Source organism: Anomaloglossus baeobatrachus, chromosome 3, assembly GCF_048569485.1.
Source record: "Anomaloglossus baeobatrachus isolate aAnoBae1 chromosome 3, aAnoBae1.hap1, whole genome shotgun sequence".
NCBI lineage: Eukaryota > Metazoa > Chordata > Amphibia > Anura > Aromobatidae > Anomaloglossus > Anomaloglossus baeobatrachus.
The window spans coordinates 608,645,983-608,668,221 of record NC_134355.1 but is presented as its reverse complement, the minus strand read 5'-3'; the positions used below and the strand labels follow the sequence as shown (position 1 = coordinate 608,668,221).

General features: G+C 52.7%; 1 protein-coding gene and 3 non-coding genes across 5 annotated transcripts in view; all 4 read right to left on the bottom strand.

The window, feature by feature from the left end:
- Positions 1-21,636, bottom strand: part of RPS7 (ribosomal protein S7) — a 62,131-nt gene extending 40,495 nt beyond the window's left edge. For both annotated transcript variants that reach the window (XM_075341083.1, XM_075341084.1), the window contains exons 1-3: positions 21,539-21,636; positions 20,761-20,842; positions 17,876-17,947 (exon numbers count right to left, since the gene is read on the bottom strand). In XM_075341083.1, the coding sequence (XP_075197198.1) occupies positions 17,876-17,947; positions 20,761-20,835 (147 nt within the window). In that variant the 5' untranslated portion in view covers positions 20,836-20,842; positions 21,539-21,636. The remainder of the gene's footprint in view (positions 1-17,875; positions 17,948-20,760; positions 20,843-21,538) is intronic.
- LOC142297925 (small nucleolar RNA SNORA73 family) lies at positions 17,254-17,475 on the bottom strand. Its single transcript, XR_012752176.1, has one exon. It is a non-coding gene; the product is annotated as a small nucleolar RNA SNORA73 family (small nucleolar RNA).
- LOC142297927 (small nucleolar RNA SNORA73 family) lies at positions 18,017-18,238 on the bottom strand. The gene has a single exon (XR_012752178.1). It is a non-coding gene; the product is annotated as a small nucleolar RNA SNORA73 family (small nucleolar RNA).
- On the bottom strand, positions 20,918-21,139 carry LOC142297926 (small nucleolar RNA SNORA73 family). Its single transcript, XR_012752177.1, has one exon. It is a non-coding gene; the product is annotated as a small nucleolar RNA SNORA73 family (small nucleolar RNA).
- Positions 21,637-22,239: the final 603 nt, after the last annotated feature.

The following is a 22,239-nucleotide window of genomic DNA, read 5'->3' as shown; positions in this document are numbered from 1 at the left end:
AAGATACGTTAGTGATTGGGTCGGTGACAGGTTTGACTTTGAGAAGTTGATGATCCACCCGAACGTCTGGAGAGTCTCCAGCGCAACATTCAGGCTGAGTTGGCATGCCTCTTGAGAGGGTGCCTTGACAAGTAGATCGTCCAAGTAAGGGATCACCGAGTGTCCCTGTGAGTGCAAGACTGCTACCACTGCCGCCATGACCTTGGTGAACACCCGTGGGGCTGTCGCCAGACCGAATGGCAGAGCTACGAACTGAAGATGGCCGTCTCCCATCACAAAACGTAGAAAACATTGGTGCTCTGTAGCAATCGGCACGTGGAGATAAGCATCTTTGATGTCTATTGATGCTAGGAAATATCCTTGAGACATTGAGGCAATGACGGAGCGGAGGGTTTCATCCGGAACCGCCTGGCCTCCACGTGCTTGTTGAGCAGTTTTAGGTCCAGAACGGAACGGAAAGAGCCATCCTTTTTTGGCACCACAACCAGATTGGAGGAAAACCGTGTCTTGTTCCTGAAGAGGAACAGGGATTACCACTCCTTCTGCCTGCAGAAGAGCATCGGCTCGGTGGGGAGGTGGGGACGTTCTGAAGAATCGAGTCGGAGGACGAGAACAGAACTCTGTCCTGTGCACGTGGGCACAATGTCCCTCACCCACCGGTCTGTGACCTGTGGCAGCTAAATGTCGCCAAAGGCGAGCGAGTCTGCCATCAACCGCGGATGCGGAGAGATGAGAGAGCTGAGAGTCATGAGGAGACCGCCTTGGTAGCGGTTCCTCCGGCTGCCTTCCTTGGGCGTGATTGAGCCCCCGGAAGCTGAGCCCCTCTGAGGCTTTTCAGCTCTTTTGGACGAGGACAATTGGGACCTGCCCGAGCTTGGGAAGGACCGAAACCTCGACTGTCCTTCCAGGACAGCATTAATAGGGTAAGTCGCAATGCAGACATTGCGAGGTTACGGACGCCCCTGCGGCACAAATGTACATATGCTCAAGACCAGCTGTGCAAGAACAGCTGAAAAGCTTAGGGTGCCCATACGGCTGTAAATGCCGGAGCAACCGACACGCCGATAGCCTCATAGACAGATTTCAACCAGAGTCCATCTGTCTGGCTCTAGCCGCAAGCCTGGAGATTGGAGAATCCACCTTTGGACCCTGGGTCCCGCGCTTGACCACGTCAGGGGGAAAAGGATAACGTGTATCCTTAATACGTTTGGAGAAAAACGCTTATCTGGTAAGCGTGGTGTTCCTGGACTGCTTCTCTGAAGTCAGCGTGGCCAGAAAAAAACTCAATATACGTTTGAGCTACTGAAATGGGACTTCTCCTGCTGTGAAGCTGACTCCTCCGCTGGGGGAGCTGAGGGAGAAAGATCCAACATTCCATTGATGGACGCTATAGGATCATTCCTTATGGCGTCACCATCCGGTGTATCCGGATTGAGAGCGTTGTCAGGATCAAAGTCCTGATGAGCTACGTCTGCATCATCATACAGAGAGCCTCCTGGGACCCCCCCGGAGCACCGATTTTATTCCCAATGAGGGTGGCCAGGGAGCAATGATCCAGATTGCCCATGGCCTGTCCGGACTGCAAGTCTCTATCCCATTGCAACTCCATCCCTGTCCTTGGACAGGGTTGACAGGTGGTTCCTTTGGCCACGTCTAGTAGAGACCCCGGCTGACCAAGTGCTCCAGGGGAGCATTGCACACAATGGGGTTCAGTGCCGTGGAACAGTATCACATGCAGTAAAAACAGCATCGAAAGCCTGTGTTGCTTATATGCTGCTGCCGACTAGCCATCTAGGATATAGAGCCAAGAATGGCGACCGTACAGTGCAATGTATAGCATACAAGCATAAAGTACAAATGAACACTGCAGCACATGCAATACAAGCAGCATAGAAAGCCTGTGCCTTGGCACCCCTGCTTTTCTGCTGCTGTAGACTAGCCATCTAGGGGAATATAGCCCAGAATATCGACCATACAGTGCAATGTATAGCATACAAGCATAAGTACAAATGAACACTGCAACCCCTGCAATACAAGCAGCATAGAAAAAACCTGTGCCTCAGCACCCTTGCTTTTCTGCTGCTGTAGTCTAGTCATTCTAGGCGAAAATAGCCCAGACTAGCGACCGTACAGTGCAGTGTATAGCATACAAGCATAAATACACATGAACACTTCAGTACATGCAATACAAGCAGCATAGAAAGCCTGTGCCTTAGCACCCCTGCTTTCCTGCTGCTGATGTGTCGCCATCTAAGAGGGCATATAGCCAAAAATAGCGACCTATGCAGTGTAAGCATAAAAATACAAATGGACAACTGCGGTATTTAGTGGGGTCAGCACTTCAGGTGCCGCTTACCGCCCGCCTATAAGCGGGTGTGTGGTCGCCCTAGTCCTGTGCCTGGTTGCCCAGAGTCCGATCTCTCAGCTCGGACTGCAGGAATGGCTGCCGGCGTCCTTCTCCAGCTCGTGTGAGTAGGGGCGGGCCGTGGGCGTGCCCCCAAGTCAGAGCGGGAAACCGGCGTCCCACAGTGTCCAGTGAGAGGGCTGGAGCATGTAAATAAGGCTCCAGCCCTCGGCGCTGCTGATTGTACAGCGTCTCTCCCCTACCCTGATTGACAGGGTGGGGGCGGGAACGAAGCGGAGCTAGGCCGCAAAAGCCGGGGACTGGATTTATAAGCGCCGCCGCCGTAAAAGCGCGGTCGGCGCTAAGTCCCCGGCGCACTACAAGTCCCAGCCGCGCCGCCGCTCCCGGAGCGTCCGGCGCGGTAGTTCCCCATACATAAAGTCACTCAGCTAGGCTGCAGTGACTGTAACCCTTTAATGTCCCCGGCGCACTAGCACACCCAGCAAGTCTGGAGTGTGCTGTGCCTGTGTGTACGGGGACACAGAGTACCTGAATGGTGCAGGGCCATGTCCCTGAACGGTACCCAGCTCCGTATCCAGCAGGTTCAATGGGTCTGTGGATGGAGCCCGGCCTCAGGGCTTTGGGGCCGGTAAGATCCCACTTCCTCAGAGCCCCTCAGGGGGATGTGGAAGGAAAACAGCATGTGGGCTCCAGCCGCCGTACCAGCAATAGGTACCTCAACCTTACAAACCACAAGCGGGGTGAGAAGGGAGCATGCTGGGGGCCCTATATGGGCCCTCTTTTCTTCCATCCGATATAGTCAGCAGCTACTGCTGACTAAACAGTGGAGCTATGCGTGGATGTCTGACCTTCGCACAAAGCAGAAAACTGGTGAGCCAGTGATCCCACTGGGGGTGTATAGCCAGAAGGGGAGGGGCCTTACACTTTTTAGTGTAATGCTTTGTGTGGCCTCCGGAGGCAGTAGCTATACACCCAATCGTCTGGGTCTCCCAATGGAGCGCCGAAGAAAGTAAAGTTTATAAAGAAGGGAATTTTGTTTACTTACCGTAAATTCCTTTTCTTCTAGCTCCAATTGGGAGACCCAGACAATTGGGTGTATAGCTACTGCCTCCGGAGGCCACACAAAGTACTACACTTAAAAGTGTAAGGCCCCTCCCCTTCTGGCTATACACCCCCCCCGTGGGATCACGGGCTCCTCAGTTTTAGTGCAAAAGCAAGAAGGAGGAAAGCCAATAACTGTTTTAAATACAAATTCAACCCGAGAAACAACCTCGGAGAACTGAACTGTTCAACATGAACAACATGTGCACCCGAAAAAAAACAAACTTCCTAAGAAAACAGGGCGGGTGCTGGGTCTCCCAATTGGAGCTAGAAGAAAAGGAATTTACGGTAAGTAAACAAAATTCCCTTCTTCTTTGTCGCTCCTAATTGGGAGACCCAGACAATTGGGACGTCCAAAAGCAGTCCCTGGGTGGGTAAAAGAATACCTCGTGATAGGGCCGTCAAACAGCCCTTTCCTACAGGTGAGCCACCGCCGCCTGAAGGACTTGTCTACCTAGGCCGGCATCCGCCGAAGCGTAGGTATGCACCTGATAATGCTTGGTAAAAGTGTGCAGACTCGACCAGGTAGCCGCCTGGCACACCTGCTGAGCCGTAGCCTGGTGCCGTAATGCCCAGGACGCACCCACGGCTCTGGTAGAATGGGCCTTCAGTCCTGATGGAATCGGAAGCCCAGCAGAACGGTAGGTGTGAAGAATTGGTTCCTTGATCCAACGCGCAAGGGTGGATTTGGAAGCTTGCGACCCTTTACGCTGACCAGCGACAAGGACAAAGAGTGCATCCGAGCGGCGCAGAGGCGCCGTGCGGGAAATGTAGATCTGAGTGCTCTCACCAGATCCAATAAATGCAAACCTTTTTCAAATTGGTGAACTGGATGCGGACACAAAGACGGTAAAGTGATATCTTGATTGAGATGAAAGGAAGATACCACCTTGGGAAGAAATTCAGGAATTGGACGCAGAACTACCTTGTCCTGGTGAAACACCAGGAATGGAGATCTGCATGATAACGCCGTCAGCTCGGACACTCTCCGAAGAGACGTGACCGCCACTAGAAAGGCCACTTTCTGTGAAAGACGAGAAAGGGAAACCTCCTTCATAGGCTCGAAAGGCGGCTTCTGGAGAGCAATTAGAACCTTGTTCAGGTCCCAGGGCTCCAACGGCCGCTTGTAAGGGGGGACGATATGACAAACCCCTTGCAGGAACGTGCGTACCTGAGGAAGTCGCGCCAGGCATTTCTGAAAAAATACGGATAGCGCGGAGACTTGACCCTTAAGGGAGCCAAGCGACAAACCTTTTTCCAACCCAGACTGCAGGAAGGAAAGAAAAGTAGGCAATGCAAAAGGCCAGGGAGAAACTCCCTGAGCAGAGCACCAAGATAGGAATATCCTCCACGTCCTGTGGTAGATCTTGGCGGAGGATGGCTTCCTAGCCTGTCTCATGGTGGCAACCACTTCATGAGATAAACCTGAGGCCGCTAGGATCCAGGACTCAATGGCCACACAGTCAGGTTCAGGGCCGCAGAATTCAGATGGAAAAACGGCCCTTGAGACAGCAAGTCTGGACGGTCTGGTAGTGCCCACGGATGGCCTACCGTGAGGTGCCACAGATCCGGGTACCACGACCTCCTTGGCCAGTCTGGAGCGACGAGAATGGCGCGGCGGCAGTCGGACCTGATTTTGCGGAGCACTCTGGGCAACAATGCCAGAGGTGGGAACACATACGGTAGCCGGAACTGCGACCAATCTTGAACTAAGGCGTCTGCCGCCAGAGCTCGGTGATCGTGAGACCGTGCCATGAAAAACGGGACCTTGTTGTTGTGCCGTGACGCCATCAGGTCGACGTCCGGCATCCCCCAGCGGCGACAGATCTCCTGAAACACGTCCGGGTGAAGAGACCATTCCCCTGCGTCCATGCCCTGGCGACTGAGAAAGTCTGCTTCCCAGTTTTCTACGCCTGGGATGTGAACTGCGGATATGGTGGATGCCGTGTCTTCCACCCACGTCAGAATCCGCCGGACTTCCTGGAAGGCTTGCCGACTGCGTGTTCCCCCTTGGTGGTTGATGTATGCCACCGCTGTGGAGTTGTCCGACTGAATTCGGATCTGCTTGCCTTCCAGCCACTGTTGGAAGGCTTGTAGGGCAAGATAGACTGCTCTGATCTCCAGAACATTGATCTGAAGGGTGGACTCTTTCCGAGTCCACGTACCCTGAGCCCTGTGGTGGAGAAACACTGCTCCCCACCCTGATAGACTCGCATCTGTCGTGACCACCGCCCAGGATGGGGGTAGGAACGACTTTCCTTTTGACAATGAGGTGGGAAGAAGCCACCACCGGAGAGATTCCTTGGCTGCCTGAGAGAGGGAGACCTCCCTGTCGAGGGACGTCGACTTCCCGTCCCATTGGCGGAGAATGTCCCATTGTAGTGGACGCAGATGAAACTGCGCAAAAGGAACTGCTTCCATTGCTGCTACCATCTTCCCTAGGAAGTGCATGAGGCGCCTCAAGGGGTGCGACTGGCCCTGAAGGAGAGATTGCACCCCTATCTGTAGCGAGCACTGTTTGTCCAGTGGAAGTTTCACTATCGCTGAGAGAGTATGAAACTCCATGCCAAGATATGTTAGTGATTGGGTCGGGGTTAGATTTGACTTTGAAAAGTTGATAATCCACCCGAAACTCTGGAGAGTCTTCAGTGCCACGTTCAGGCTGTGTTGGCATGCCTCTTGAGAGGGTGCCTTGATAAGTAGATCGTCCAAATACGGGATCACGGAGTGACCTTGCGAGTGCAGGACTGCTACTACTGCTGCCATGACCTTGGTGAAGACCAGAGGGGCTGTCGCCAGCCCGAAAGGTAGAGCTACGAACTGCAGGTGTTCGCTTCCTATAACGAAGCGTAGAAAACGCTGATGCTCTGGCGCAATTGGCACGTGGAGATAAGCATCCTTGATGTCTATTGATGCTAGGAAATCTCCTTGAGACATTGAGGCGATAACGGAGCGGAGAGATTCCATCCGGAACCTCCTGGTTTTTACGTGTTTGTTGAGCAGCTTTAGATCCAGGACGGGACGGAACGACCCGTCTTTCTTTGGCACCACAAACAAATTGGAGTAAAAACCGTGACCTTGTTCCTGAAGAGGAACAGAAGTCACCACTCCTTCCGCCTTTAGAGCGGACACCGCTTGTAGCAGAGCATCGGCTCGGTCGGGCGGTGGGGAAGTTCTGAAGAAGCGAGTTGGAGGACGAGAGCTGAACTCTATCCTGTACCCGTGAGACAGAATGTCTCTCACCCAACGGTCTTTGACCTGTGACAGCCAAATGTCGCCAAAGCGGGAGAGCCTGCCACCGACCAAGGATGCGGAGAGAGGAGGCTGAGAGTCATGAGGAAGCTGTCTTGGTAACGGTTCTTCCGGCTGGCTTTTTTGGGCGTGATTGAGTCCGCCAAGAATCTGAGCTCCTCTGATCCTTTTGAGTCCTTTTGGACGAGTAGAATTGGGACCTGCCTGAGCCTCGAAAGGACCGAAAACCAGACTGTCCCCTCCTCTGTTGGGGTTTGTTTTGTCTGGGCTGAGGTAAGGATGAATCCTTACCCTTGGACTGTTTAATGATTTCATCCAAACGCTCACCAAACAATCGGTCACGAGAAAAAGGCAAACTGGTTAAGCACTTCTTGGAAGAAGAATCTGCCTTCCATTCTCTCAACCACAGGGCTCTGCGTAAAACCACAGAGTTGGCTGACGCCACCGCCGTACGGCTCGTAGAGTCTAGGACAGCATTAATCGCGTAAGACGCGAATGCAGACATTTGAGAGGTCAAGGGTGCCACCTGCGGAGCAGATGTACGTGTGACCGTGTCGACCTGTGTAAGGCCAGCTGAAATAGCTTGGAGTGCCCATACGGCTGCGAATGCTGGCGCCAACGACGCTCCAATCGCTTCATAGATGGATTTTAACCAGAGCTCCATCTGTCTGTCAGTGGCATCTTTAAGTGCCGCCCCATCTTCCACTGCAACTAGAGATCTGGCTGCAAGCCTGGAGATTGGAGGGTCCACCTTGGGACACTGTGTCCAGCCCTTGACCACGTCAGGGGGAAAAGGATAGCGTGTATCTTTAAGCCGTTCGGAAAAACGCTTATCTGGATAAGCGTGGTGTTTCTGGATTGCATCTCTAAAGTCAGAGTGGTCCAGAAAAGTGCTTAATTTACGCTTGGGATACCTGAAATGGAATTTCTCCTGCTGTGAAGCTGCCTCCTCCGCAAGAGGAGCTGGTGGAGAAATATCTAACATCTTATTGATGGACGCTATAAGATCATTCACTATGGCGTCACCATCCGGGGTATCTAGATTGAGAGCGGCCCCAGCATCAGACTCCTGATCAGTTACATCCGCCTCATCACACAGAGAGTCGTCCCGCTGGGACCCTGACCAGTGTGATGAAGTTGAGGGTCGCTCATAGCGAGCCCGCTTAGGTTGTCTGGGACTGTCGTCCGAGTCAGAGCCGTCACCCTGGGGTGCATGTGACACCCCCGGAGCTAGGAAGTGGTCCAGCTGAGGGGGACAAGGTGGCAATGAATCAACAGTGCCCATGGTCTGAGTTACTGGTCTAGACTGCAATGTTTCAAGAATTTTAGACATAATCATAGACAATCTGTCAGCAAAAGCTGCAAACTCCGTCCCTGTCACCTGGACAGCATTCACAGGTGGTTCTCCCTGGGTCACCTCTAGCAGCGGCCCCGGCTGAGCAATTGCCACAGGGGCCGAGCACTGCACACAATGGGGGTCAGTGGAACCTGCCGGTAGAGTAGCCCCACATGCGGTACAAGCAGCATATAAAGTCCGTGCCTTGGCACTTTTGCTTTTTGCGGACGACATGCTGTTGTCTCCTTGAGAAATCTAAGGAGGGTATATAGCAGAAAATCACCAGCGACTGTACAGTGCAAAGTATTGCCAGCACAAAATACAAAGTACACTATGGCACAAGTGGGGGAGAGCCCTTGAGGGCTGCTTACCGCCCGCTGAAAAGCGGGTGTGAGGTCGTAGAATCCCTTGTCTGAGTCTCCCCGTCTCCCCTCTGCAGCTCAGCGTGCAGGCAGGAATGGCTGCCGGCGTCCTGTGAAGAGGGGCGGACCGTGGGCGTCAGAAACAAAAGTGCGGGAAACTGCGTCCCACTGTGCCTAGTGTGAGGGCTGGAGTATGTAAAACAGACTCCAGCTCTTAGCGCTGCTGGTCTGTACAGCGTCCCGCCCTCCTCCTGACTGGCAGGTCTGGGGGCGGGAACGATACGAACTAGGCCGCAAAAGCCGGGGACTGTAGTAATCTAGCGCGGCCGTCATATATGCACGGCCAGCGCGGAAGTCCCCGGCGCACCACAAATCCCAGCCGCGACGCAGTAAAAACTGACCCCCGCGGCCGGATCGGCCGATCGTACTAAGTCACCTCACTCAGCAGAGCTGTAGTGAGTAACGGCACAAGCGCAGCAGCGCTGTTTACCCCGGCGCACTAACACACCCAGCAATGCTGCAGTGTGCGTGCGATAAGCACGGGGACACGGAGTACCTTGATGGAGCAGGGTCCTGTCCCTGAGGAAACTCCGCTCCGTATCCAGCAGATCCTCCAGGGGCTGTGGATGGAGCACGGCCTCAGTGCCCGGAGACCGGTAAAGTCCCACTTCACCCAGAGCCCTAATGGGGATGGGGAAGGAATCAGCATGTGGGCTCCAGCCTCCGTACCCGCAATGGGTACCTCAACCTTAACAAACACCGCCGACAGAAAGTGGGGTGAGAAGGGAGCATGCTGGGGGCCCTCGTATGGGCCCTCTTTTCTTCCATCCGACATAGTCAGCAGCTGCTGCTGACTAAACAGTGGAGCTATGCGTGGATGTCTGGCCTCCTTCGCACAAAGCATAAAACTGAGGAGCCCGTGATCCCACGGGGGGGTGTATAGCCAGAAGGGGAAGGGCCTTACACTTTTAAGTGTAGTACTTTGTGTGGCCTCCGGAGGCAGTAGCTATATACCCAATTGTCTGGGTCTCCCAATTAGGAGCGACAAAGAAATTAGCTGCTCGTTGACTGACAGCAGCTGAGGATCAGATAATATATTCATAGTTATCCCCTCCCCCTGTTAGAATTAGCATAAGTATTATACAAACGATTCACTGTGTCGCTTGCAGGACCTGTGTGAGGTCATACCCATGTGACCTGGTATCCAGCTTTGTTGGCTGAGGCCCTGCCCCTTCTGGTCACAGGGGTATGACCTCACACAGGTCCTGCAAGACAAAGTAAATCATTTGTATAATACTTATGCTAATTCTAACAGGGGGAGGTGATAACTATGAATATATTATCTGATCCTCAGCTGCTGTCACTCAACAAGCAGCTCATTTTATAAACTTCACTTTCTTGGATTTCAAAACCTAAACATCCGAGCTGATCACTACAGGTATGTATAGAATCAGGCTGATAGTGCCAGTATAGCACTGACTATAGGTTATATACAAAAATCCTGGTGATTGGTTCCCTTTAAGCTGTTAAGTCAAATGCACAAAACACGCCACTAGGGTACTTTTCTATGGAAATACTGATCCCTGATTCACAGATACACCGTGCGGACCCAAAACTACACGAAGCCTTTAAAATATTTTTTTTTCCCCAAGTTTTAAAAACCACTGTGCCTGACTACAGTGTTTTAAAGGGGCAAACACAGCATACTCACCCTCCCCGGGTCCAGCTCTGAGTCTCTGCTGCTCCCAGTGTGTTATTGTCTGCAGCACTGACATCACAATGACACCGCTGCAGCCAATCAGCATACATAGCTGGAGTTAGCGCTCACTGATGTTATGCAATATATGTTGACAGTGCTGCAGCCAATCAGCGCATTGGGTCATGCCGACAACTCCGGCTCAGCTTACAGAATAGTGCAAACAATGTGAGCAGCGACAGACTCAGCACTGGACCCGGGGAGGGTGAATACAACAGTTAAGAGGACAGGGCTATTCCAAGAGAGGAAAACTCCATTTGATACAGCTATGTGAAAAAGACATTAAGAATTTGTAAAATCAAGGAAAGACCCTTTATTAAAAATTAAACAATTAAAGCAGCACAAGCATTTTTTTTATTGCACTGCTGGAGTGGTGCTTTAACTGCAAGCTCCTGCCCCCATCTGATACTCGCCTCCCAGCACTTCTCCCGGTCTCCTGTGACCTGCCGGCATCTCCAGTGTTTAATGGAGCGCACCACATGTCACAACTCAATACAAGTCTATGAGAGCCTCGATCTGGCCTCAGATGTATTAATGCAACTTCTGACTTCAGGCCAAACAAAAGTTACAGTCACAAGATGGAGCCACGGGATCAGAACTGGATAAACGGTGAAGACCCCATGAGAAAAGTATAAGGCTATGTGCCCACGGGAGCTTGCTTCTGCGGATTTTGCCGCAGAAAACCTGCAGATTTATCTGGATTTTCCAGATAAATCCACAGGTTTCAGCAAGTGCAGACACTTCCCATATTATCCTATGGGACATGGGGAGTGCTGTGTCCATGCTGCGGAATGTGCGGCTACGGAATATGCTGCGGATGTCCCGCAGCCGCACGTAACTGCATGTCAATTATTCCTGCGTAATTTTCTGTGGAAATCCGGTCCTCCACTATGGAGATAGATGCCGGGACGTCCACAGGTAAAAATCGCATGAAAGTCCGCAGGTTTACCGCAGCTATTCCGCTGTACTACCGCAGCTAAAAATAGCTGTGGATGCCGGCGGGCAGCTGCGGTAAACCTGCGGCCGTACCTGCGGATACATCCGCAGGTATGAGCTCCCGTGGGCACATAGCCTAAGACAAGGGGCAGGGGCCCTAAAGCACCACTCCAGGGCTGAAGAAAGCAGCAAATGAAAAAAAAAAGAGAATTTTGTTACTTACCGAAAATTCTTTTTCTTATAGTTCCGTATTGGGAGACCCAGACCTTGGGTGTTTAGCTTCTGCCTCCGGAGGACACACAAAGTACTACACTAAAAGTGTAGCTCCTCCCTCTGAGCTTATACACCCCCTGGTGAGCCAGTCCCAGCCTGTTTAGTGCAAAAGCTGAAGGAGGATAGCCACCCACAAGTAGAACAGAGCAAGAGCCGGAACAACCGGAGACTGTCCACGACAACAGCCGGTGAGAACACGCGGAACAAGAATTTGTCAACAGGGAGGGTGCTGGGTCTCCTAATACGGAACTATAAGAAAAAGAATTTACGGTAAGTAAACAAAATTCTCTTTTTCTTTATCGTTCCTTTGGGAGACCCAGAAAAACTAAGAAGTAGGCAGAACCTAACTTCACAAATGGGCGACAGCATCTGCCGAAGCATGAGCATGCACTTGGTAGTGCTTCGAGAAGGTATGCAGGCTAGTCCAAGTGGCAGCCTGACAGACTTGCTGAGCCGTAGCCTGGTGCCTAAAAGCCCAAGAGGCACCGACAGCTCTGGTCGAGTGTGCCTTGATCCCCGGCGGGGGAGGCACCTGAGTACTCTGGTAGGCGTCCGAAATAGTCGATCTAATCCAACGGGCTAAGGTCGGCTTAGAAGCAGAGAGGCCCTTGCGCCGACCTGAGGTTAGCACAAAAAGAGAGGTGCACCTCCTGAGCGCAGCGGTGCGAGACACATAGATCCGGAGAGCACGCACCAGATCTAGAGTATGCAGCGCTTTTTCAAAGCGATGAACGGGGGCCGGACAGAAGGAAGGTAAGGTAATGTCCTGGTTAAGGTGGAAGGGAGAGACCACCTTAGGAAGAAAGTCCGGAGTCGGACGGAGAACCACCTTGTCTTGATGAAAAACTAAAAAAGGTGACTCCGAAGAGAGAACGGCCAAATCAGAGACTCTCCTGAGAGAAGTTATGGCAACTAGAAAGGCCACTTTCTGAGAAAGACGATACAAAGAAACCTCCCTAAGAGGCTCAAAAGGGGGTTTCTGCAATACCGTGAGGACCAAGTTAAGGTCCCAGGGATCCAAGGGCCGCCGATAAGGCGGAATGATGTGAGACGCGCCTTGCATGAAGGTGCGGACCTGAGCCAGCCGAGCGAGACGCCGCTGGAACAGAACTGACAGAGCTGATACTTGTCCCTTGAGAGAGTTGAGGGACAGTCCTAGCTGCAGACCAGACTGTAGAAAAGACAGAAGGGTCGGCAAAGAGAATGGCTAAAGAGGATGGCCGGTAGAGCGACACCAAGACAGGAAAATTGTCCAAGTCCTGTGATAGATCTTAGCGGAGGAAGACTTACGGGCCCGAGTCATAGTGGAGATGACTTCAGGAGGAATACCAGAAGCCGTCAAAATCCAGGACTCAAGAGCCACGCCGTCAATTTGAGGGCCGCAGAATTCGGGCGGAAAAACGGACCTTGCGAGAGTAGATCTGGACGGTCCGGGAGCCACGGCATCTCCACGGACAGTTGGAGCAGGTCCGGATACCAAGCTCGCCTGGGCCAGTCCGGTGCAATGAGGATGACTCGACGGCCCTCCATTCTGATCTTGCGCAGGACTCTGGGCAAGAGAGCTAGAGGGGGAAACACGTAGGACAGACGAAACTGGGACCAGTCTTGAACCAGAGCGTCCGCAGCGAAGGCCTGAGGATCGTGGGAGCGAGCCACGTAAACAGGAACCTTGTTGTTGTGACGGGATGCCATTAGGTCCACGTCCGGAGTGCCCCACTTGCGGCAGATTGACTGAAACACTGCCGGGTGCAGGGACCACTCGCCACCGTCCACGCTTTGACGGCTGAGATAATCTGCCTCCAAGTTTTCCACGCCAGGAATGTGGACTGTGGATATGGTGGACTTGGAGTCCTCCGCCCATTGAAGGATGCGTTGTACCTCCATCATTGCCAGGCGGCTGCGTGTCCCGCCTTGGTGATTGACGCAGGCAACCGCTGTCGCGTTGTCTGACTGGACTCGAATGTGCCTGCCCGCCAACAGGTGGTGAAATGCTAGGAGAGCTAGAAGCACGGCTCTGGTTTCCAGCATATTGATTGAAAGGGCTGACTCGGACGGAGTCCAAGTGCCCTGCGCTCTGTGGTGGAGACATACTGCTCCCCAGCCGGATAGGCTGGCATCCGTGGTGAGAATCACCCAGGACGGGGCCAGTAAGGAGCGCCCTTGGGACAGGGAGAGGGGCCGAAGCTACCACTGAAGAGAGCTCCTGGTCCGTGGCGACAGAGCCACTAACCTGTGTAAGGAGGAAGGCCGCTTGTCCCAACAGCGGAGAATGTCTAGCTGCAGGGGGCGCAGATGGAACTGGGCAAAGGGAACAGCCTCCATGGACGCCACCATTTGACCCAGCACCTGCATCAGACGCCTGAGGGTATAACGGCGGGGCCTCAGCAGAGAGCGCACCGCTAGCTGGAGTGACTGCTGTTTGATTAAGGGCAACTTCACAAGTGCCGGCAAAGTCTCGAACTGCATCCCTAGGTACGTGAGACTCTGGGTCGGAGTCAGAGTGGATTTGGGAAGATTGACAAGCCACCCGAATTGGGCTAGAGTGGCGAGAGTGAGCGAGACACTCCGCTGACAGTCTGCGCTGGATGGAGCCTTGAATAGAAGGTCGTCCAGGTAAGGGAGCACTGCCAACCCCTGGAGCTGCAGAACCGCAATCACTGCTGCCATGACCTTGGTGAATGCCCGAGGGGCCGTGGCTAACCCGAAGGGGAGAGCCATGAATTGGAAATGATCCTCTCCTATTGCACAACGTAACCAACGCTGGTGTGAAACTGCAATTGGCACATGGAGATAGGCATCTCTGATGTCGATGGACGCCAGGAAATCCCCTTGGGTCATTGAGGCAATGACTGATCGCAGAGACTCCATGCGAAAATGCCGCACCCGAACATGCTTGTTGAGAAGCTTGAGATCCAGGATGGGCCGGAAGGTACCGTCCTTTTTGGGAACTAGGAAGAGGTTTGAGTAAAAACCTCTGAACCGTTCCCGAGCGGCAACTGGTACAATTACTCCGTTTGCCTGCAAGGATGCCACGGCCTGTGAGAAGGCGGCGGCTTTGGAGCAGGGGGAGAGTTGAGAGAAAAAAAATCTGTTTGGCGGGCTGGAAGAGAATTCTATCCTGTAGCCGTGGGAGATATCTCTCACCCACTGATCGGAGACTTGTTTTAACCAAGCGTCGCCAAAGTGGGAGAGCCTGCCACCGACTAAGGACGTTGCTGGAGCGGGCAGAGAGTCATGAGGAAGCTGCCTTAGTGGCAGCACCTCCTGCAGTCTTTTGTGGACGCGCTTTTGGGCGTCAGTTGGATTTCTGATCCTTGGCTGAGTTAGCGGACGAGGCGGAAGGCTTAGAGGATGACCAGTTGGAGAAACGAAACCTCGACTGATTCCTACCCTGGACAGGTTTCCTGGTTTTGGTTTGTGGCATAGAAGTACTCTTCCCGCCAGTAGCTTCCTTAATAATTTCATCCAGCTGTTCACCGAACAGCCGGGAACCAGCAAAAGGGAGCCCAGCAAGGTACTTCTTTGAAGAAGCATCTGCCTTCCACTCTCGAAGCCACAAGATCCTGCGGATAACGAGGGAATTAGCCGAAGCCACCGCAGTGCGGTGAGCAGCCTCTAGCATGGCAGACATGGCATAAGATGAAAAAGCTGAAGCTTGAGAAGTTAAGGCAACCATCTCAGGCATAGATTCCTTGGTGAGGGAATGCATCTCCTCCAGAGAAGCAGAGATGGCTTTGAGAGCCCACACTGCTGCAAAAGTCGGGGAAAACGCGGCCCCCGCCGCTTCATACACAGATTTGGCCAGAAGGTCAATTTGACGGTCAGTGGAATCCTTAAGTGAGGTGCCGTCAGCCACCGACACAACGGTCCGGGCTGAGAGCCTAGACACCGGGGGGTCTACCTTTGGGGAGTGAGACCACTCCTTGACCACCTCAGGTGGAAAGGGAAAACGGTCATCAGAACCACGCTTTGGGAAGCGTTTGTCAGGACAGGCCCCGGGTTTGGTCACAGCGGTCTGAAAACTGGAGTGGTTAAAGAACACACTCTGCTCTCTTAGGCGAGGTAAACTGGTGCTTTTCTGCCAGAGAGTGTTGCTCCTCTGATACTGGCGGATTGAGATCCAGCACAGAATTAATAGAAGCAATCAAGTCACTAAGATCTGAGTCACCCTCGAGATCGATGGGGTACATGGAGTTAGCCTCCGAGCCCCCCGTAAGGGCATCCTCCTCATCTTGCGAGTCAGCTCTTGAATCAGAGCCACGGGATGAGGAGGGAGAGGAAACCCTGCGCCTTCTCTTAGGAGGACGGGGTCTGGGACCTGATGATGAATCCTCTGTGAGCTCCGATGGACGGAGGTCAGAGATCCTAAAGGACCCTTAGCAAGAGCATTAGAGGCACCCTGTGAGGAGGGCTGATGCATATTCATCAAAGTCCTGGACAGAAGTCTCATGGACTCAGCAAATGACTGGGATATAGACCTAGAGAAGGACTCTACCCAGGCCGGGGGTTCAGCCACAGGTGCAGAGGCAGCCGGAGAGACCACTGGGGGTGAGACTCCAGGCTGTGGCACCTCCAAGTTAGAGCAGACATCACAATGTGGATAGGTGCTCGGTTCAGGCAGCAGGAGCTTACATGCAGCGCATACAGTATAAAGCTTTGGAGCCTTGCTCCTCGTGTGAGACATGCTGCTGGAGTGGGGGCTTTGCAGAGAATGAACCCCAGGGAGAATATACAGAGGTCCACAACCAGAGACCGGCTGTGGCTTACCAGACCGCTGGAAGCGGTGTTGTGTGCCCTCCAGATCCCGAAGCCCGGACCCCCAATGCACAGCACCTCAGCAGGGATGCAGAGTGCAGAAAGGCCCAGCGCAGAGTGAACTCTGCCTAAAAAAATGGCCACCGGAGCGAAGAGAGGGGGCGGGACTTGGGGGCGTTCCTGTAGGAGAGCGGGAACTGGAGGGCCATAGAGACCTGCAGGGAAGGAGACACGCCCCAGCAGTGGGGAGTGTCCCTCCCCTGTGCAGGACGGCCGCCGGGAGGAGCCGTGCCTGTCCCTCAGCATGAGTGACATGCGAGGGTAGTTAACAGAAACTAGGCCTCCGGCAAAGCCGGGGCCTAAATTTAAGCGGCGAGGCCGACGCGCAGGCACCATCGGCGCGGTTCTCGGGCGAAAGCTAGAGAACCCGCCGGAAATGCCAAAATAAATACATTCAGCATACTCTCCCCATACAATAAAGAACAGGGACCCCCAACATATAAACGTCTCATGTACTTAGCTGCTGAGACGCAGGGCCAGGTCCCTGGGGATGAGTGCTCCGGTCCAGCAGAATCCTCAAGGGGCTGTGGATGGAGACCGGTCTCCTGCCAGGCATGAAGACCGTGCTGGCTCCCACTTCAAGCCAGAGCCCAGAAGAGATGGTGAAGGAGCACAGCATGTAAGGCTCCAGCCTTGGAAATCAACCTTACAACACCGCCGACACAGTGGGGTGAGAAGGGACATGCCGGGGGTCCAGACGTGGACCCGCACTTCTTCAATCTCTTCCAAAAAAGGAAAAAAAAATCATGAGAATGCATGTGTGGATGTATGCCTCCTGAACACAAAGCGATAAACTGGCTGGGACTGGCTCACCAGGGGGTGTATAAGCTCAGAGGGAGGAGCTACACTTTTAAGTGTAGTACTTTGTGTGTCCTCCGGAGGCAGAAGCTAAACACCCAAGGTCTGGGTCTCCCAAAGGAACGATAAAGAAAACTGCTGGTGTGGCGCTTTAAGGAAAATTATAATTTAATTATTTATTATTATTATTTTATAATTTAATAATTTTAAAAAAAAAAACACATCATATACAGTAATCAGACGAGAGAATCCAATTCTTGAGTGTGTCCTGCATGGTTTATCTCCCCAGTCACAGCCCGGGAGCTCAGGGAAGTTGTAGGAATATACAGGACGTCGTCCGCACCGGCCAGAAGACCGGGGACGGGCATGATCTCCAACGTCGTGGAACGGGACTGTACGTCACTGCGCCAGAAGACGCTATGCTCCCATACGCCACAAGGACAGAGCCCGCGAGAGCGACCCCACGGGATATCCACGTTGTGTTAAACCTTTAATGCAAAAATGCAGCTATCCCACATCAGCCTAAATAGTGCGGTGTACACAATGGTACTAAGTTAGTATCTACCAGAGGCCAAACACTCACCTACTTGCCACCATGATATACTACTACAATGGCACCTCAGCCATCAATAGTTTTCTACAGCAGCTTGCATTACATCACCCAACACCTCAGGTTCACAGCAGGAACACTGCAGGTGGCTAACCTACGAAACCTACCAGCGATGTCGGTAATCGCCACAATCCAGATACACCGCAATATGTTTAGTAAATCATCAAGGTGAAGAGCAAGTAAAGTGTTAGCAAAGGTTACAGCTCAAATTCTCGCCATTGCACTGAATGGGGAACCCCGGAGAAGCCGCGTACGAGGGGCCACGCCGTACCTTAGCTGCAGTAATGTTTAGTTCCCTTAGTTGAGCTTTGAGGTCTGAGTTCATTTCCAGCTCCAGCAGAGCCTAAAAGGAAGAAAAGAAAACCATCAATTGTCTGCAGCAATCAAAACACAAGTCGTTCTACAAAGACATTGGTGTGTCCTGCATGGTTTATCTCCCCAGTCACAGCCCGGGAGCTCGGGGAAGTTGTAGGAATATACAGGACGTCGTCCGCACCGGCCAGAAGACCGGGGACGGGCATGATCTCCAACGTCGTGGAACGGGACTGTACGTCACTGCGCCAGAAGACGCTACGCTCCCATACGCCACAAGGACAGGGCCCGCGAGAGCGACCCCGCGGGATATCCACGTTGGGTTATACGATACAATTTACTGATCCCGTGGGAAATTATGGTTATCACAGCAGCACAACCTAAATCATAACATGAATTACTTAATTGAAAAGACAGTAGAGTTGAGAGAAGAACATTATACATTAGAATACATCTGCAGGAGTAGTGCCCCAAAAAGCTGCAAAAAGGCCACATCAGCAGATTGTCTGAAGGGGAGGATTTCCAAACCCAAGGAGCACCCTGCAGAGAAAGACAATTGGGGTATATGGACATTGTGAGGAGGGGACGCCCCTGCTCTACGGGGCAGATAGGAGAGCTCCGCCACTCATCATATTACATTAATGCCTTGATGTTCAGTTCCACTTGCAAAAAAAAAAAAAAACTTCTTCCTAGGGGTAATGGGGATGGGATTTTGGACAGTTGACCTCTGTAGCTGCATTTTGAAATGGGCTCATCTGTGATAAGACATCTCCTATAATGAGATTTCTTGGAAAACGTACAAGACAAAAGGTTCTCAAGGCAAAGTGAAGAGGACAGGCAAGGCTCAGAAATGTACACCGTGCACTTACAGCAAAAAGAAACGAAGCACTTTCTAAAAGGCGATTTAGCAGGACACTGCAAATGCCACCACAATCCCTCGCCTCAGGCTTTTTTTTTTTATACACCACGATTACAATTCCTCTTCATTAGTGATGAGTGAGCACTAGCATGATCTGGTGCAAAGCACTCGTAATCAACATATGGACGATCGGACGAGTGCGACTCATGTTCTGAGTATAATGGAAGTCAATAGGGAACTGGAGCATTCTTACAGAACATCTTCCCATTGACTTCCATTATACTTTGTGCATGAGTCGAGTCCATCCAAGCGTCCGGATGCTCATGACGAGCACTGAGCAAGATAGTGCCCGCTCATCACTAGTTATGATGACCGAGCACCCGAGCATGGCCGTGCCCACTCATCACTAGTTCTGATTATCGAACACCCACGCATGGCCGTGCCCATTCATCATTAGTTATGATTACCGAACACCCGAGCATGGTCGTGCCCGCTCATCACTAGTTATGATTACCGAACACCCGAGCATGGCCGTGCCCACTCATCATTAGTTATGATTACCAAACACCCAAGCATGGCCGTACCCGCTCATCACTAGTAGAGATCTCTATTTGCTGAAGGTGAATTAAAATGCAAAGATAAAATGGGACTCTAGTACTGCACTCACTTATCTGTGAGGTGTTGTGTGTACACAGCTTTCCAGCCTTGGGGAACAAGCGAGAGGGATTGACTAAGGGCACCGTTACACTTTAGCGACGCAGCAGCGATCCCACCAGCAATCTGACCTGGTCAGGATCGCTGCTGCGTCGCTACATGGTTGCTGGTGAGCTGTCAAACAGGCAGATCTCACCAGTGACCAGCCCCCAGCGACGGGCAAGCGATGCTGGGCTTGCACGGAGCCGGCGTCTGGAAGCTGCGGACACTGGTAACTAAGGTAAGGTAGGGTATGGTTACCCGATGTTTACCTTAGTTACCAGAGCACACCGCTTAGCGTGTGCAGGGAGCAGGAGCCGGCACTGGCAGCGTGAGAGCTGCGGAGGCTGGTAACGAAGGTAAATATCGGGTAACCACCTTGGTTACCCGATGTTTACCTTGGTTACAGCTTACCGCAGGCTGGCAGACGCCAGCTCCTGCTCCCTTCACATTCAGGATTGTTGCTCTCTCGCTGTCACACACAGAGATGTGTGCTTATCAGCGGGAGAGCAACAATAAAAAAAACGAACCAGGGCTGTGTGTAACGAGCAGCGATCTCACAGCAGGGGCCAGATCGCTGCTCAGTGTCACACACAGCGAGATCGCTAATGAGGTCACTGCTGCGTCACAAAAACCGTGACTCAGCAGCGATCTCACTAGCGATCGCGCTGTGTGTGAAGTACCCCTTAGGCACAGTAATAGTTTGGGTACAATAATGCAGCGTTACAGTGGATTGGTGCCAGTATTGGTAAGGTTCCTGCACTTGATCTTACACTTTCCACCCACTGTACTCTGCTCTTCCCAGAGGCGCACTGGCGTAAAGACAGAACGGCAGAAGACGCAACGTCACAGCACGCAGAACAAGTCTCTGAAAACGAGGCTCTCAGACTTGTATTGAGTAGTGACCTCCAATGCTCCATGAAACACTGGAGCACCTGGCAAGTCACAGATCGCAGGAGACCGAGAGGAGATAGAAAGTGAAGGCACTGCAGGGTGAGTATGAGACAGGGGAGCTTACATTAGCAGCAACACTCCAGCGCTGCAATAAAAATAAACACTGGAGTGCTGCTTTAAAGGGATAGTTCAGTGCAGCCAAGGAAGAGAACCATTCCGGAGAAAGTTGCTTCTGCACGTGGTATATGTTCATGTGTCTAATTGACATGGACAGGAGCGCACTCTATAGCAATCATGCTGCACTCCGGCAGGTATGTGTAGTGAGCCGCAATGGACAAACCCTTTAAATAGCCTCAAACTCGGCGTTTGTGCAGCTAGTGTCCGGGCGCAGCGCTCACCTGGGAGATGCCAGACTCAAACTCGTCCGGCTTTTCGCCATTTGGCTTCACGATCTTGGCGCTCGTGCTGAACATGGCCTTTCTGTAAGAAATAGAGGGACACGTTAGTGAAGACGCCACACATACCGCAGCCATACAACCTTCTACAGACAGGTGCCCCTGTGTCCTGCATGGTTTATCTCCCCAGTCACAGCCCGGGAGCTCGGGGAAGGTGTAGGAATATACAGGACGTCGTCCGCACCGGCCAGAAAACCGGGGACGGGCATGATCTCCAACGTCGTGGAACGGGACTGTACGTCACTGCGCCAGAAGACGCTACGCTCCCATACGCCACAAGGACAGAGCCCGCGAGAGCGACCCCGCGGGATATCCACGTTGGGTGAGGGGTCAGCACAGCCACACACTGGGCAGCCCCAAATAAATGGAAGGAACCACAGAGGAGCAGCTCAACAAGCCAAGCAGCCCCTGCAAAACAAACACGGCCCCCGAATAAACAGCACAGGATGGGGGGCACAGACAGGACCCCCGAACACGGGGCATAACGCTACACAGGGGCCCGAGCACACCACGTGACCTCCCAGCGCCACCACCGGCCGCGGCACCCTATGTGCAGCTATCCGGCCCCATCCGCCCCACACACAGCGCTGCGCAGCCGCATCCTCGCCTCTATGGGAAGAAGGGAGCCTTTACCGCCGGCCTGCGTAGCCATTTCTTGCCGCCAACCACTGGAAGAAACAAATAAGACAGACATTGTCTCCGGAGGACCAGCAGCACTCACCGTCCTGTCTCAGTGACGGCCTAGGAAGAGGGCGAGATCCCGCGAGAGCGACCCAGATCTCGGCGCCGCGCAAAGGATCATGGGAAACGCGAGGCACCACGACATTGCTCTGCCCCGCCCACACGTGGTAGTACGGGCGGAAGTGAGGGCGGAAGTGATTGGGGAGCATGCTGGGCTACTTTACAAATAAGCGGCAGCGCCGGCCATGAGTACAGTCAGTGTAGCAAACAATTAACCCCTTCCAATTGCCTCGTTTTTTGTCCTCCGTCCTTCGTATTTTTCTGTCCGCATAGCTGTATGAGGCAGGACTTGTTTGATATTTTGCAGGATGAGTTGTATTTTTTTTAATGGCAGTATCCTTTAGCCACATAGAGTACATGTAATTACAAAGCACAATTCTGTCCCCTCACCCCTCCTCTGTAGATGGCTGCATTGTTCACACGCTGCTGATTTTTCCCCCTCGCACTCTCGGTGCAGAAAATAATCAGCATAAATAAATCTTTATTTTTATATAGCACTAACATATTCCACAGCGCTTTACATACATCAGGAACACTGTCCCCATTGGGGCTCACAACGTAAATTCCCTATCACTATGTCTTTTGAGTGTGGGAGGAAACCCACGCAAACATGGAGAGAACATACAGACTCCTTACAGATGTTGTCCTTGGTGAGATTTGAACCCAGGAGCCTAGCGGTGC